At 35.0% G+C, this 15,800-nt stretch overlaps 1 protein-coding gene across 8 annotated transcripts in view; it reads right to left on the reverse strand.

Moving 5' to 3' along the window:
- Positions 1-15,800, reverse strand: part of DGKB (diacylglycerol kinase beta) — a 398,863-nt gene that overhangs the window by 194,418 nt on the left and 188,645 nt on the right. For all 8 annotated transcript variants that reach the window (XM_064704413.1, XM_064704412.1, XM_064704410.1 and 5 more), the window contains 3 exons: positions 12,352-12,426; positions 4,184-4,269; positions 1,795-1,884 (listed from right to left, as the gene is read on the reverse strand). In XM_064704413.1, coding sequence (XP_064560483.1) covers positions 1,795-1,884; positions 4,184-4,269; positions 12,352-12,426 — 251 coding nt within the window. The remainder of the gene's footprint in view (positions 1-1,794; positions 1,885-4,183; positions 4,270-12,351; positions 12,427-15,800) is intronic.

Raw genomic sequence — 15,800 nt, forward strand, 5'->3', positions numbered from 1 at the left:
TTGCAAATAAGCACTCACATATAATTCACTAAACTGAGTAGAAAACTTGTTTATGCCCGCATGAGTATACACAATACACACGTGTGCATGAAGAAAAACTGTGGGGGTTTTACTATATGACATTATCAAGTCTGAATATTATTCAAAACAAACAACTTAGTAATAGATAGCTAAGATCTGGGGATTCAGTACTTCTTCAAAGCAGAAAAAAAAAAGATTTCCTATTCAAGCAGCATGTACTGCTGGTGTTATTAACAGCTTTAGCAGGGCAAGCCACTCAAAGCCTTCTTGCTCAAAACCCATTGCTGATGTATTTGTTCATGGTTGCCTAGCACACTTCTGCTAGTTACTGCCAACCACCACATGACAGCAGCATGCACAATTCCATTTCTCTGCATCCTTGAGATCACTCACCAGCAATTTAGTTTCTGGAATCCCTGTCTCCTCTCCCATCTATGGAAATTCCAGAAAATCTGTACTATGGTATTGTTCACCACAAAACAACTTGGCGAAGAATGATGAAATACAGAATATTTCCCTATTGTTTTCTCTGCTTTAGTCCAAATAGAATCACTTAAGTTACAGAACAAAAATAAAAGTGAAGGTAGGGACATGTCCCAGCTAATGTATTTAAATGTTCTCATGGTTGACCCTACTTAGAACAGCAGACTGCACTAGTGACTTCCTATGATCTCTTCCAGTTATTCTATGGATCTATGAACAATTCAGGAAGTTAAGCAAGGCTGATTTGAATAGGTTTTGTCTCATTTGTTTTCGTTTTTTCCCCTAAGATTATGAGAATGTAAACAATCAACAGTTGTGACAGATAAAATAAAGGAGGTTTTCAAATGATTTGACAGAACATTATGGTTAACAAAGTGCTACAGCATGGAAACTACTGAGAATTTGCTAAAGACTATCTGGCAACAAGGCAGACATTTGGAAAGGAAACTGATGAGACAGAAGAAGTAAGATATCTGCAAAGGCTGAGAAGCTCCAAATAAAACAACCAAGTTTCAAATGCAAAACATCTCAACTGTAACAACCAAGACCTGAAATAGACCTGGCTATGAGCCCATAAAGTGAGGTGTTTTCACCACAGACTGAATATTTTCTAAGATTTTCTTCCTTGTGTATCTTTCAAGTTATCCTGTAATATGGATTGAATGGAGTTTTTTGGAGGAGCTGAGAGTAAGTCTCCATACACCCAGGAAAGGATGCAAAGAATGTTAAAGGTTAGATTTTCTAAATATTCTTCTTTCAGCATTCTTTGCCTTCTCATTTTCTGGTAAATAGTACCACAGCACATTGTCTGGAATCCTCGTAGGAAGACAGAAAGGGAGTGGATCAAAGGAACTAGTCCAAGGCTAAGACATGCTTTTCATTTAATATTTTTAAAGATTAAAAAAGATTAAACTACTCCTAATCCATTATTAGATATTTTCAGTAACCCTTTCAGAACAGTCCCAATTAAAAGCCATTTAAGACTGCTCCCTATACAAGGTATTGATCAAAGCAATAACTGGAATATGTATGGTAAAAAGCCAACCAAACAGCTATACATGATTCTTATTACACCTTGGAACATTTTTGGTGTCAGTAGAAGCTACAAACAAGGTATGAAGTGTGACTGCAACCTTTAATATCTTACATATGTATACAACAATTATAAACAGGTCATTCCAAAAATAGTGAAAGTGATAATGGCTCTTTATGAAAACAATTGCAAATGTAAATGTTGATATAAAATTTTTTTTAAAATTTTAATTCAATAACAGATTGCATTTTGATTACCTCCTCCCCATCTCAGACACCTTGCTAAATCATTGCCAGTCCCAAGAGGCAGGATAGCAACAGGAGGATGCTTAATCAAGTTCGCTTTCTCTGTGAATGAAGAAGAAAAAAACACAACTAAGGAACAAAAACTATCTAATTGCATGGTATTATATAACTGTGTTAGGTTTTGTTTCAGTGAAAGACTTGCTTTGTATATGAAATCATGCTGCCTGCTCCGCAATGGGCATTTCACCAAGTCAGTCCATTTTGTAGTCCCTTCTCCACTGGATATTCAACCCTTAATCCTAATTTACTCATTTATTATCATAAGGATTTTGTAATCTTAATTGACTCCTTTGTTATCATTAGGACTTTGTAAAGCATAGATATGACAAACATTCATGAAAAATGATACTCAAGATCTTTCCAAGAGTGAATATGGTGTTCTTGCTCTAGTTCTCAGCTCTGCCATTCCCAGCTGTGAATACAGAAGAGTGATAGTTAAGGGCGTGAATAATGAGGTGAACCTTCTACTTTGTCACCTGGGTGACCAAATTTGTGTGAAACTGTGTATTCACCTGGATTTGTGTCTACACCTGAGCACCACCACCAAGAAGTCACTGGAACTAACGCAAGACCTTAGATAGGTTTGCCCACCAGGAATTTAACCTCCAAAGAGAGCACTGACCTGTATGATCAAGTCTTCAAGTAGCAATTTGCTATTTATTAAACAATGCTTTGAAATAAATGAATTTATAGCATCTTTTCAGTCTTTAATGGTATGTTTGTAGCATTGTAAGCCCAAGGATCTTTTCAAAATTGGATGAGAAAACCCTTGTCAAGAAACACAGCCTCTCTGAAAGCTGGAACATATATTTAAAATATATAATTTGTCAAATTTCCCATTTAATGTGAATGAATAGCATGTCTAGTTAAAAAGTTATATTGAATTAATCAGTTATTTTGTTTATAGAATTTTGCACAATTATCAGCAATAATCAGCAGGAGTTTATCTATACAATGGATGTAGCAAGGAAATCAATATTTATCAACATTTTAGAAAGATTTAATATTCACATAACCAGTTTAATGGAAATCTTTCAGAGAATGTAATATTTAATAGAGTGATTAAAGAAAATTTTTTAAAGTTTCAAATTGATGAGAATTATTTTTTCCTTTAATCTATTTTTTCTTTCTTTTCATTTTTTTTTAACTTTCTTTTTTTCTTGCTGTGCTCTCAGCTAAAGCTCTTTGTATATCAGGATATCAGGGAAGACCAAATTAGAAAGTGTTTAGAAACAGGTGTACCCTTACACTTTATATGCTAAAGTGCTTTTGCCCCCTAAAAAGCAGCATTGAATATATATTTTCTGCACCTATGAAAAAAGATGGTTCCTGGATTCTCGAAGTAATTTCTTAGTTCTATACCACAAAAAATGGTGCAGAACATATTTGATTATCACAACAACTGAAAGAGAAAATAAGTGCATGACATTTTAGACCTCATGAAAAAGCTGATGACACAATAAACAGCTGCAAAACTTTGTTGCTTCCAAGTTTAGGCAATGCACTTGATGTTTCTGTACATTAATTTATGACTCTGAAAGCTACTTGAGAGCTACTTGCAGTAGCTTGCATTTGCAAAAGACTTTTTTCCAACCAAGATTAGAAATATTCCTTTGCTATCATTCCTCCATGACATCAAGTTTACTGTTCAGCGAAATTTTCTGGTCCCCCACAAAGCATACACTTTTAAACACTTTAGTTAAAACTTAAGTTGAGTCTTTTGACCTGTCTTGATCCACTTCCTAATTTTCACTGTAAAACATGCCCACTATTTCTCTCTGCAGCCTAACACCAACTAAATGATCACATGATGTGGAAGACATTCTCCTTAATAATTTTTGAGAAGACTAAGTATATTAAGTCTGTAATAACTAGACTTGTGGGCCTTCCTTATGATTTTTAAAGAGGACTTTGCAGACAACTGACTGAAAGAACTCCAAAACTGAATTACCTCTCAATACATTATCTTCATTTTGGGATAACATAGTAAAAACAAAAATTTGGTAACCAAAAAAAACAAGTGACCTAAATTAAAATTTCTTGAAATTAGCAAATTAGGTTTGATTCAGCTGGGGAATAGTCATTAAGCTGAAATTGAAATAGATTAATTCAGTTTTCTTGCTTTCAGGAAATCCAGAAATGCTGAACTTGTCTAGAGATTTTAAATAACTTCCATTATTTGAGTACACTTAAAAATAATCATGTCCCAAACTAACACATTTAAAAAATTTAAATGAACAAGCTGTTGTTTGAAATAGCTGAATCCATGCATTGGTACATAAGGAAGACCATTAAATGAAGTCCATGAGGCAAGCAAAAGTGTGTGAAGGCTGTAGATTACCTATGCAATCCAAAATCCAGCCCACTGTTCCATCTCCACCACATGCTAGTACTCTGAACTCAGCAACATCTCGGAAAAAATTTAACCTAAAAAGAGTAAATGAAGATACCTAATTACGATCAATAAAATTGTGCATTATGTAAACATGTTATGGCTTAAGACATTTTGTTTAATAGAAAATAGCCAATGATCACTTAAAATAAAAGTAACTTCTGCTTATGTATTCATTTTTAGACAGATAAAATCCAACATTATTATTAATTATTCTCAGTATTATCTGAAAAATTTCAAACAAAATTACTGATTCAAGGGTTAATATGGTACACTAACACTAGAAAAAGTTTGGACCTGATGGTTGGGCCAATCTTTGTCTGACTTCAAATCTTGTTTGAAACTATTGTCAAAAAGCATTCTCTGTTCACTTAGTTGTAAATGTACTAGGTAGTCTCTCAAAACAGAAAAGTCTAAGTTGCCTAAATGTATTAGCCATAACATTTATTTGTGAAGTTCTTTCCATAAAGCTATATAAAAACTTCATACTTGTGGTAGAACACTGGTACATATTAAGCTGAACATTCAGTGGTTGGTAAAAACAACTTCGCCTCATGGTTTAATACAAAATGAGAAGGCATCAGATTGAAGATCTTAATTCCATCATCCTGAAAACTGTATTTTAAAAGTAAAATATCTTTGGCAATATTTGCCTGGCTATTTCTGCTTCCATATCCATCAAGTGAGTACCACCACCTCCTCACCCATCTCCTTCAATAACAATGTTGCATAATGTTGGAAAGAGAGGATATTTAAAACAACACTAAGGTTCAGTATTTTATATTGAAAGCATCACTTCATGACAGCTTTTGACACATGCTGAAATCAGTCCTTACATATAAACTGTCACTAGACAAAAAAGTTCCAGTAATTTTGTCATATTACTATGTATGCATGTGTATGTTCATTCACATATATTATATTCATTAGTGTTATAGATATATTAATGGATATTCTATATTTTAGTCATCAGAACTGATATACAGTTTGCAATCTCTTTAAAAATGCACAACTAATATATTTTAAACAAATTCCTGAATACAAATAAATATAGACAATAGCTTGCAGGTGTTTAATTCCAACTGTTTCCCATATGAAATTGTAATGCTGCAGGGAGAATTAGTTTCTGTCCTTAGGAAGTTTTACAATTCTTTTGAACCTCTTGATAAAATCAAGAACACATGAAAAATTACAGAGTAAAAAAGCAAGAATGGGAGAAGGAAATGAAAAACACAATACACAAAAAAGTTATGTAATATGTAGAATAATAGAAAGGACAACTTATTGTTTTATTAGTTTTTGACCAGAATTTCAATTTTAGCCAAGTTGCATAGAATTAAGTTCTTCACATGTCCCATCCCCCGTAATTTTCTTTGCTCAGAAGAGCTCTTAAGCAATTTCAAGTGCAAATATAATGCCTGAAGGATGCCTACTTGCCCTCTATTAAAGGCTGCCTTGCCCTTCTCACCCCTTTCATGTTCTACTTCACACGTCTGCAGGAGAAGTGCTGTAGGATCTCCTGTGACCCAAAACATCATGTGCCAAATCTGACTGGGTTCACGTGGGGAACACATCCAATAAGAGTATGTGCTGAAAGACCCTCTGCTGGGAGTCCCCTCCCAGGCACTGAGATGTGCCCTGGCCCACGGGTGTGCACGTCCATGCCTGCTCATGGCCTGACACAGAGACAAACACCTCCTGCCACCAGCATTCCCACTGCAAGCCAATGGGTTGGCAGAGAATCACCAGGTGTAATTACATTGCTGCCTACACTGAGAGTACTCCAGCTTAATTTAAAATCAAATTATAGCCCAGAGGTGATGGCAGGATACTCACTGCTAAGTATTTAAGCATTTCCTCACAGAAAGGAAAGTCAGGAAAGAACCAACCAACCAAAACAGCACCAAAAGCACAGGGTTGATTTTAGCATTGCTCCAGACTGGGAAAATATAAACTTAAACCTCTTCTTCACCATATGGATATCAAACATCCTTTTGTTTTGACTGTATAGCTAATCTTCATCAAAAAAAGTGCAACTTTTAAAAAAGTGGGGGACTGAAAAATCTAGTGAAACCATATTGACAAAAACATTTTCAATAAGCTGCATTTGTATTTGCCTTGGGGCTTTTTATATTCACAGAGAGTGAATTTTCCAAGCAAAGTGTAGCACTAAATTCACATATCCTTTTCTTTTTATAATTTTAAATATAAAAATTATACACAAATTATATAAAAATCTATCACACAAAATACATAAAAATAATGCATGTTACAGTGTATATTTGCATGTATAAATGCAGTGTATATAAATATACTATAGTAGATATAAATATTTATAAAATCAAATTGATTTATAAAATTAAATATAGTTATATAATTATATATGTAAATAAATCTTATTCATTGAATTAGAATGTGCAGCCTACATTAGGAGTTGGGAAGGGAACACAGTTTTCTATTTTGCAAGGTTTCATTCAGACTCATTAAGTGTTACAATTGTACAGAAATAATTTGACAGATTTGTTTAGAAATCTTAGGGAGAAAGTCAGTACTGCTTACCAAGAAAATTGTACTCAATTAGTGTTTTAATATCACCTGTTAATTTTTATCTACCATTTTGACATAGTTTGAAAAGAATTTAAAAAAAAAACTGCTGGAGAAGAACTTAGTAAAAGTGGTTTAAAGTGAAACTAAAAAAAAAATTGAAGTAATTGTAAAGATTTTGTGCCATGTCAGCCTAAGTTAAAAAGACAGAATAGAAAATTTTATCCTATTTTCTTGGAAAAAATTGAAACACTGAGAGTGATCACCACCAGTCTAATTTTATTTTACTTTGCCAGAAACAAGGATTCAAAGGCAGTTACTAAGTTTCTGCTAATAAATCAGTAATTTCCACCTGAAAGAGGGCAACTGTTTCAGCTACCTATATTACTCTAATTCAGTTTTTCATAATCACCTCATCAAGTCCATAGGAATGCAGGGGATCTATTAATGAATAAAATACCAATGCTAGAGAAAATCACTATTTGATTTTGAATCATGCAGTTAATTGATTTATGTACAGGTGGCAAACACATCCACATTCTTATAGAACTGTTCAGAGAAAAATATAAAGTATTTATTTTAATCTAATTAATTTCGTTTATTAGAGTAAAACTGAAGTTTTACTCACAGTAATGAAAAGACAAATTGCAATATTTTCCATTTAGTTACCTGTACATGACTACTGCTCTTATACCCAAAAGCTGTGCACTATGCAGAACTTCAGCTACTCAGCCACACAAGGTGGCATAACAGCAATGCATGAAATCATTCAGCATTCTTCACTCACAGTGGAAGCAAAATTTAAGACTGCCTACAGCCCAAAAAAATAATTCACTAGTGGATCTCAGCATAGGTCTCAGGTGCCAACACCACAGATGTCATAGAAGCAAAAATATTGTTCAACAGCTGCTTAAAATATATCTCAAAATTCAGGATTTAAGTATCATATGTGAATTCTAAGTACCACTGGTTTGTGGTGTACAAAAATAATTTTTATCATCAGATTACAACCAACCCACCATTGCTGACTTTGCCAGTCTTTGGCAAAAATGTAATTCTTCCAAGAAAATATGGACCAGATCCAATATTTTGTTTGAAAGAAAATAACTATGTGGTTATTATCTTCTAAAAATATTATTGGTGTATACACCTTCCTAGAATACTATGGATATTCCAAGGTCCAACAGCAAAGAAATGCTCAAGAAATCAATTCAAATATTTAAGGAAAATAGTGTAATTTTCAAAACAGACCTACTGCTTTGTGAAGGTAAAAAAACCCAGATGCTGTATATTCCCAATTGAATTAGAGTGTAAGTTGCAGAGATTCTGCTTTGGTGTGTTGGGCATCTTTTAAGTGGGCAGAATTTAAGATTTAGAAAGGCCGGTTGAAGCAAACTTGCAGCTAGAATTCAAAAAATAGATGCTCTCCAAATTAAATGCTTATGGAAGCTACAAAGAAATACAACTTTTGTGGATATAATTTCTATTATAGAGTATAAAAATACTATAAATTAGACATTTTAAATAATAGAACTTTAGGGAACAGAGGCCTTTTCAGAGGGACAAAGACTTTGTGAAACGCTGACCTCTCTACTGAGTCCTGCAGCTCTGTGGCTCGACTGCTATTCATCCTCCTATTATTTACCTCTCTGTGAGGTGAACAATAACTGAATTTCAGATTCTTCAAGATCATTAAATCCACAATAACAGTTGTTGTCAGAAGTAGAAGACTCCTATAGAGATGTAACAACCAAACAGGGAAACTCCTTTCATGGCAAAAAACACAGGTGCCAGGCACAAATTACACAATGCATCAGCCCAGCAATTTTCTCGTCACTGCGTTAACTGTGGCAGTCTGTAACTGTGGAGTACCTTTTATGCCTGTGTTCAGCTGCAGAGCTTACAAGGTTTTTCCAGCTGACCCATATCTCTCTACTGCCAATTAAAGAATGTCTAAACCATTAATTACTATACCCATGTTTATAGTGTGCTGCTGCCCTTTGGCTTAGAGCTTCTTGATTTTCAGGCCTCGCAGCAGGTCTCCATTGCTGGAAAGGAATCAGTGCAAGAGTCGCTGCCATGAGGTTTATTTGCATTATGTGCATCTTTTCATACAGACTATGTACATCATGTGTTTTGACATAAACTGCTCCAAAAACCCTAGCTCAGAGACAGGAAGAGAAGCTGCAAGAAATGTCATTGCTGCTGTTCCACCCCATCTATTATGAAAGAAGGCAACACATGTACTTCAGTAATTGTACATTGAGGTTGTGATACTAAAATTTGTTGTCATTTGCTCAAAATATTTTTCTGTTGTCCTGCTGTATGTCAGCATTCTATATAGAAACATATAGAATAAATGGTATTAAGAAAGGTGGGGCTTTTTTGAGGTTTTAGGGGGTTGTGTTTTGGTTTGGGGGTGTTTTTGTTGTTATTTTGAAGTTCTTTTTTCCAAAACATTTCTCTGCAAGAACATGGTTATCCCACTCAAGAGGTAGAGGAATAGACATAGCAATTGAGTTGCTGACCATTAAAAAAAACCCAAACCAATTTCAGCACCCTTAAGATTTGCAATTTTCTTAGTCTCCTAGTTCTTTTTTCCCTCTCTCTGCCCATTGAAAAGGGAATACATAGATTTTTTAGAAATTTATGTACTCCTGTCGGATCTCAAGATCTCAGTCCTGAGGTGCTGAGCCACCGAGACCACCTTGGGGGTCTCGGGAGTCCTGGAATGTTGCCAGAAGTGTCTGGTAGCTGGACTTTAACCCTACACAGGAGACGACAAGGATGAGGGCTTCACAGGGTGAATGGTGAAGGGATTAGTTAATTAGAGGGTGAGAAACAGGGTTTAGGATTTATGTACAGGGGGGTTTAGAGAAGTAAGATGGAGGAATTGGGGTGTGTCCTGTCCTCCTTCTTCTTCCTCTTCTCCTCCATCTTCTTTGGCCACGGTGGCACCTTTGGATTGGTTATTACTGAGAGTGCACCGAGTTATAAGAATAAATGGTATTGGGGAAAAATGATAAATATTGTACACGTAACAATGGGTATAAAGATAGGTGGCTGCCCCGGAGGGCAGACAGTGTGCTCATGGCTGACTGCTGAGCAGATCTCTGTTCGGCTGAAAGAACATCTTTTAGATAAACAATTAATAAACATAAAAACCGAAAGAAGAACTGAAGCCTCTTCTCGTCCTTCGATACGCGGGCTGCCCCAAGGCCACCTCGGGCCTTTCCAGGCCCCTCAAACAGCCGAGATAAACCGGACATACTCCCTCTAAAAATTAACTGGAAATAAAAATTCATGTCAGCCACAGATGTTTGGAACACAAGTTACAAAACCTGTGAATGTTATCTTCTTGCTTGATGATGGCAACCCATGAGAAAAATACCATCAGAAATTAAAAAGATTAATTTATGGGTTAAAGCAAACAGGTTGGCTCTAACAAAAAAAAATTAAAAAGCAAATTCTTAACTAATACTGCAGATATTCTCTAGGTTAAGTCAACATGGCTGAAAATAGTAATAAAAGGGAAAAAAAAACACATCTCAAAATAGGCTCAACTAAAATGTACCACAGTAACCATAAATGCTTTAAAATAAATATATATTATGCTTATCCCTTTCTACTAAATAACTTCCAGGGATGAAGAAATACATTTCTGCTTTTCTCTGCACTGTACAGTACCCAAATCTGTTCCATTTTAACCTAAATTTCACATGTATTATGAGAAAATGAAATAAACACAGAATTTGGATTGACAATCCAGTATAACTGGCATTATAGAGATGGATGAATGAGTGGACAGATGGATGAATGGGCAGGTTTTATTAGGCAACTCAGCCCTCACAGAAAACAAGTACTAAGTGAAACACCAGAGTTTATTCAACTTCTCACTTAAGGGCCAAATTATATGCAGCCTACAAAGTATTGCCAGGGGCAAGAAGTGATGGCAGGAGACAAACTGGAAATTTAGGATTATTCATTTCAGTGAAACGAATTTAAGATATACCAAAACAAGCAGCGCCTGTTTGAAAATTAATTAGAATTTTCTTCAAAGTGATTCTGAGCTAAAACTACTTCGATTTCTAATAGAAAGTGGAATTGAAAACATCTTCTGAAAAACACTGTCCTGGTTCAAAAGACTAATGTTTGAATTGCTTCAGTGCTTGGTTTCAGCTTGAACATAACACTGCCCTCTTGTGCCTCTGCCTTAAAATGCATTTTCCTTCTCAGCATGATGAAAACTAAGTCACTAATGCACAGAAATGCAGCCAGAATTATTTTTTAATCTCGAAGAAAGAAGATGACTATGAACAAAAATATTTCATTTTTTGGGTTTTTTAATTCATCCTCCCAATTTCTAGCACAGCCTTTCTATTACACAGTATGTAAAACAATATTAGTTACTACTTTTGTCTCAGTTAATTCTTCCAGTCTACTTATTCTTTGAACTAAGAGTACTTTAAAAATACTATAAAAACAAATTTCATTCGAGTACTAAAAACAGCACTAGCATTCAGATATAAGCCACATGCATGAAAGAAATCATGCATGTCATTATCTCCATTTTTTGGGCTGGTTTTGCACCATTCAGCAGGTTAACATTAGCTATACTGCAGTGCACGATAGCTTAACTTCTGAAAGCATTGAGCCCAATATGCTTTCCACTTTCATCAATGTTGCTTTTCACTTTCATCAATGTTACATACGTGTAAAGGTCTAAACAAATAAAAAATGCAAGGATTTAAAAGAAAAGTATTCAAACAACAGTGTAAACAATGTCAGTGAACATATGCCTCCTTCTGAAACTCTTTTTTCACTGATGTAAAATTTCATGTATCAGTGACAACAGTAAATTGCACCCATTACATACAAAATAACACACAGAGTAGATATTTAGTGCTGCTCTATCTAATTTTCTTCTACCAAAGCACCCACTACTTAAAAAGGAGACAATATCAGGTGGCAAAGGTTGGTGTTTGATACACTGTAATTCTCCCCTCCTCACAGGAATGCAAATTAAGGAGAATCACGGAGGAAGCACACTAAGCAAGGGACTGCAATGCCAGCTGGTTCACAGAGCACTTTGGTCCACATTACAAGTCACTGCCAGCACAATCCAGTTGTTTTCCAGCCACTATATTTCCAAGATCATGTAACTGATAAGAAGCAGGCAGTCACCAATACATTCCAGACACCCATGCATGTGCACATGTGTGTTTATGTAAGTAAAAGAAATGGATGTCTTGCTGGTCAGTCTTCGAGGCTGCTGACATCTGCAACACAAGCAACCCCCAGAACTCAAGCTGCTGAAATGGCAGTTAAAGATGGAATCAGAATTAAGTTTATCCCACAGGTCTTATAGAATAGCACATGGTTTTCAGCAACACATCTGAGACATAGCTTTACTTGTAGAGGTAAACAAATAATACTTATACATTTCTGCAGCCATTCAGAGAACTGCAGTGTTGATACATTCCGAACATGCTATATGTACTTCAGTCTGTTCATTTGATTATACAGTATTTTATTAAATGAGTTCCTGGTAATAATATTAACTGTAGACTTACCCTGGCATAGGTCCATTTCCAGAAAGACTATAAACTTGACGAGGATTTAAAAGGTACTGAAATTTTCTATAAATTCTGAAGAAGTAAAAGAGACAAGGAGAAAATATTACATGTTTGGAATTTTTAAAAAATCTTTCGTATGAAAGAATTAAATAAATTAGAGCATACTACAATTATTTGAACTGCAGGATCTCGTTTATACAAAAAATCAAATACTTGAACACAGCAATTATAATTCATACATAGAGTGTATTGTGGTGTATAAAGTTGAGACAGAAGTACTACAAGCTATTTACATTCCAAATGCTGTGTGTAGACAGAAACAAAATACAATAAAAAGCTATAATTACACAACAAAAGGTGAATCAAAAAAGGATTTTGGAAAGCACACTGATTTGTATTAAAGTAACTCCATGGCAAAGGAGAGATTTCTTCCTGAAATTTATTGCAAACACAGAGCTACACATTTATTTAATTGCAAAAGCTAATTGGCTTTGCCACCCACCAAAAATGTCCACATAGACTGGAAAACATTCTGATAAAGAAAACCTGTGTTCGACTACATTTCCTCAGGATTACATTTGAATGAGAAGAAAATGAAAAAGATTTGAAGCACTGTTTTACTAAATTGCACTTATTTTTAAATTACCTGAATAATAGGAAGCAATTTATTGATACAGCATGACAAGCATTGCCCTGTCCCTCATGGGACTCCATTTGCTGTCCTAACCTGAGCAATTATTTCTTCTAAAGTATAAATTTAGAAATTTGAGTTTACTTGCCCTAAAAGTATGACAGAGATCTTCATTACAAACATTAGAAATGTAATTTCCTAAATTGACTGGAATGCAGTAGTGATTCTTTTCTCACACAGAACCAAGAAAGCACAAAAAAGAGTTGGAGCTCACAATAAATAAATATACACCTGAGGATGTATGGCAATAGTTTAAATTACAAACTCGTTTCTTTATTTTAATTTTAATGTTTCTGTCCTTAAGCTAATTAATATTTTAATGTTTTTAAGAAAGCATTTATTTTTCATTGAAATATTGCTTCTTTTCTTTATAATCTCTTAAATGAAATAGAAACATAATAAGACCTGAATTCTAGGTTAAAATGTCCACGTTTTCAAATACAGCACAATAAAACTATCTAGACATAATCTATGTGCACATTCAGGGATTTTTTTCTTTTTCTTTTTCTCAATAGAAATGCATAATTTATCAGGGTAGCTGGAAAGTAAGTTTGTAAAAAATACTGAATACAAACAAATTCATAATTATCTGTATAACTGCCCAATTGGAGTATTTTCTTAACTTCTCAATTATTTAGTGATGTCAGTTTCATCAAGCATTTTATTCAAGCACACCCACACAATATATTCCTGCTGCTATTCCTGACAGAAAAAGTCAGTATGAAATGACTAGTTTCATTCCACAAGTATGCACACATCATTGTTAATGGCTCTGATGATGATCAAATTAGACATTTGACAATGGATTTACAACACAATATACATATTCCCATTTCACAAATGTAAAAAGGAGTTTTCTATTTAGTATGTGTGATTTGCTTCTCAGAGATGTGTAGAATTTTATCTATCAAAGGTGATGCTAATTTCATTTGTCTAGCTGACCATAAGAAGTTAATGAACAGTATTTTTATGAAGTCCCAAAGGTCTAAGAGTTATTTTTCTAAACTTTGGTGCTACAAAACGGACTAGCCATTACCTACACTCACAGTGCTGTTCTCAGGTAACAGTGAAATGCTGGAAAAGCCTTCTTAATTAAAAGGAGGTCTGGTTTTTCTGCTTAGAACCCAGAAGTTCAACTGCAATAATGAAGAGATTATGCTGAATTGTACTTGACTCAGTGCATACCATTCATGGCTACCAGTTGAACATCAATACCTGCTAATCACTCCATGACTCACTGCAAATGACACATCAAGCTTTAAGTTATTAAACACATTTATGTATTCTAGTCTAAAATTCATAAATTGATGGCTCATTTCTATTCACACATTCTCAAAAAAAAATTAGAAACTGTTTATAAATGTTTCCCTCACACAGACCTAACAGGGTGACAGAGGGAAGCCAAAGAAAAGGGACAGTAACTCAACCTTCCAGTTTTACATCTACAGTACCAAAGAGTGACACTGACTTGGCTCTGAATGCCTTGCTTCCACATGTGGGGAAGGAACTGGATGTGGTTTCCTTGTGACTGGAGATTTGTGCTGACAAGGCCATGAGGTGGTGTGGTGGGAAATGCCCCAAAAGACATTTTTGTGATGAAATGCAATTTCATGAATGAAGACAGTTTATGAAATTACCACTTGTCAACAAACAGCTGTGCTTCAGTAACTACTTTTGGGGTTATTCTGTGATCTGGAAACTAAAAAGGTTCAATTTAAAACAGAAATCCACAGAGAAGTTTTGTCATTGTAGTTTTTCTTTATATTTAAATCATGCCTATGATCTCATATGAACCTCAAAATGCTTGCTATAATAACTGAGGAGGGAGAAAATTATCTCAGGAGTGGCCAAAGGAGCTGGCATCATCTTTAAACAGCTCAGCTGCTGAAGAAAATACTTTTGAGTGCACCTTCAGCTGAGTTAGATTAAGCTGTCTTCTGGAGAAGAGAGAAAATAAATGGCCAAAACTATCTGGCAATTCAAAACTGGCAATAAAGTTGACTACACTGTGGAAAAAAAGCATGCCATGGCAATGCCTTCTGCCACAACTGGGGATGCACCTTCAATTCTCCAGGGGCTATTAAAGATGTGGTTAATATGGGCTTCATTTAACCCTGATGTCAGACAAGGAAGAAGCCAAGGACTCCTCTCCAAAATAAAAAAAAAAAATGCTAGTTATCCTCTCTTCCAGACATACTGTATTTGAAAAAGAACATTTGAAACTGCTTCAAAATTTTGTCTCAATGCTAAATGAAAGCTCAGAAAATCAGATTAGTCGTAGGGGAGGAGGGAAGAACTACTATGAACCCAAGTCATTTTAAAACAGCAAAGGTTAAAAATATCATCAACCTGTATTGCACAGACACTGACCGTGGAGTCAGCAGGAAACGTGCGTGTACGGAAGCTGATCTCCAGTGCATCCAACAGCACATTTGTCAAGGAAACAATTGTGTAAACTCACCCTCTGGTCAGGCAAATAAACTGGAAAATGGGGAAGTGGAAATCAAAGTAATGAGTATGGCAAAACAACAGCATGATTTAGAAGGACTCTTATGTGAGAAACATTACCCTTAACAACAGCCTACAGAAGCACTACATGCTTGTATATTCTTTCTGTTGAAAGAAACTATTTTGTGAATGGTGTACTACATACATACATTTTATTCACAGATTATTGAAAATTGTTGCCTTGATTAGTCAGATCATAAATGCAGACATTCCAAACCGATAGCCCTAGAATGAAATGGATGTTCAA

Source organism: Zonotrichia leucophrys, chromosome 2 (assembly GCF_028769735.1).
Source record: "Zonotrichia leucophrys gambelii isolate GWCS_2022_RI chromosome 2, RI_Zleu_2.0, whole genome shotgun sequence".
Taxonomy (NCBI): Eukaryota; Metazoa; Chordata; class Aves; order Passeriformes; family Passerellidae; genus Zonotrichia; species Zonotrichia leucophrys.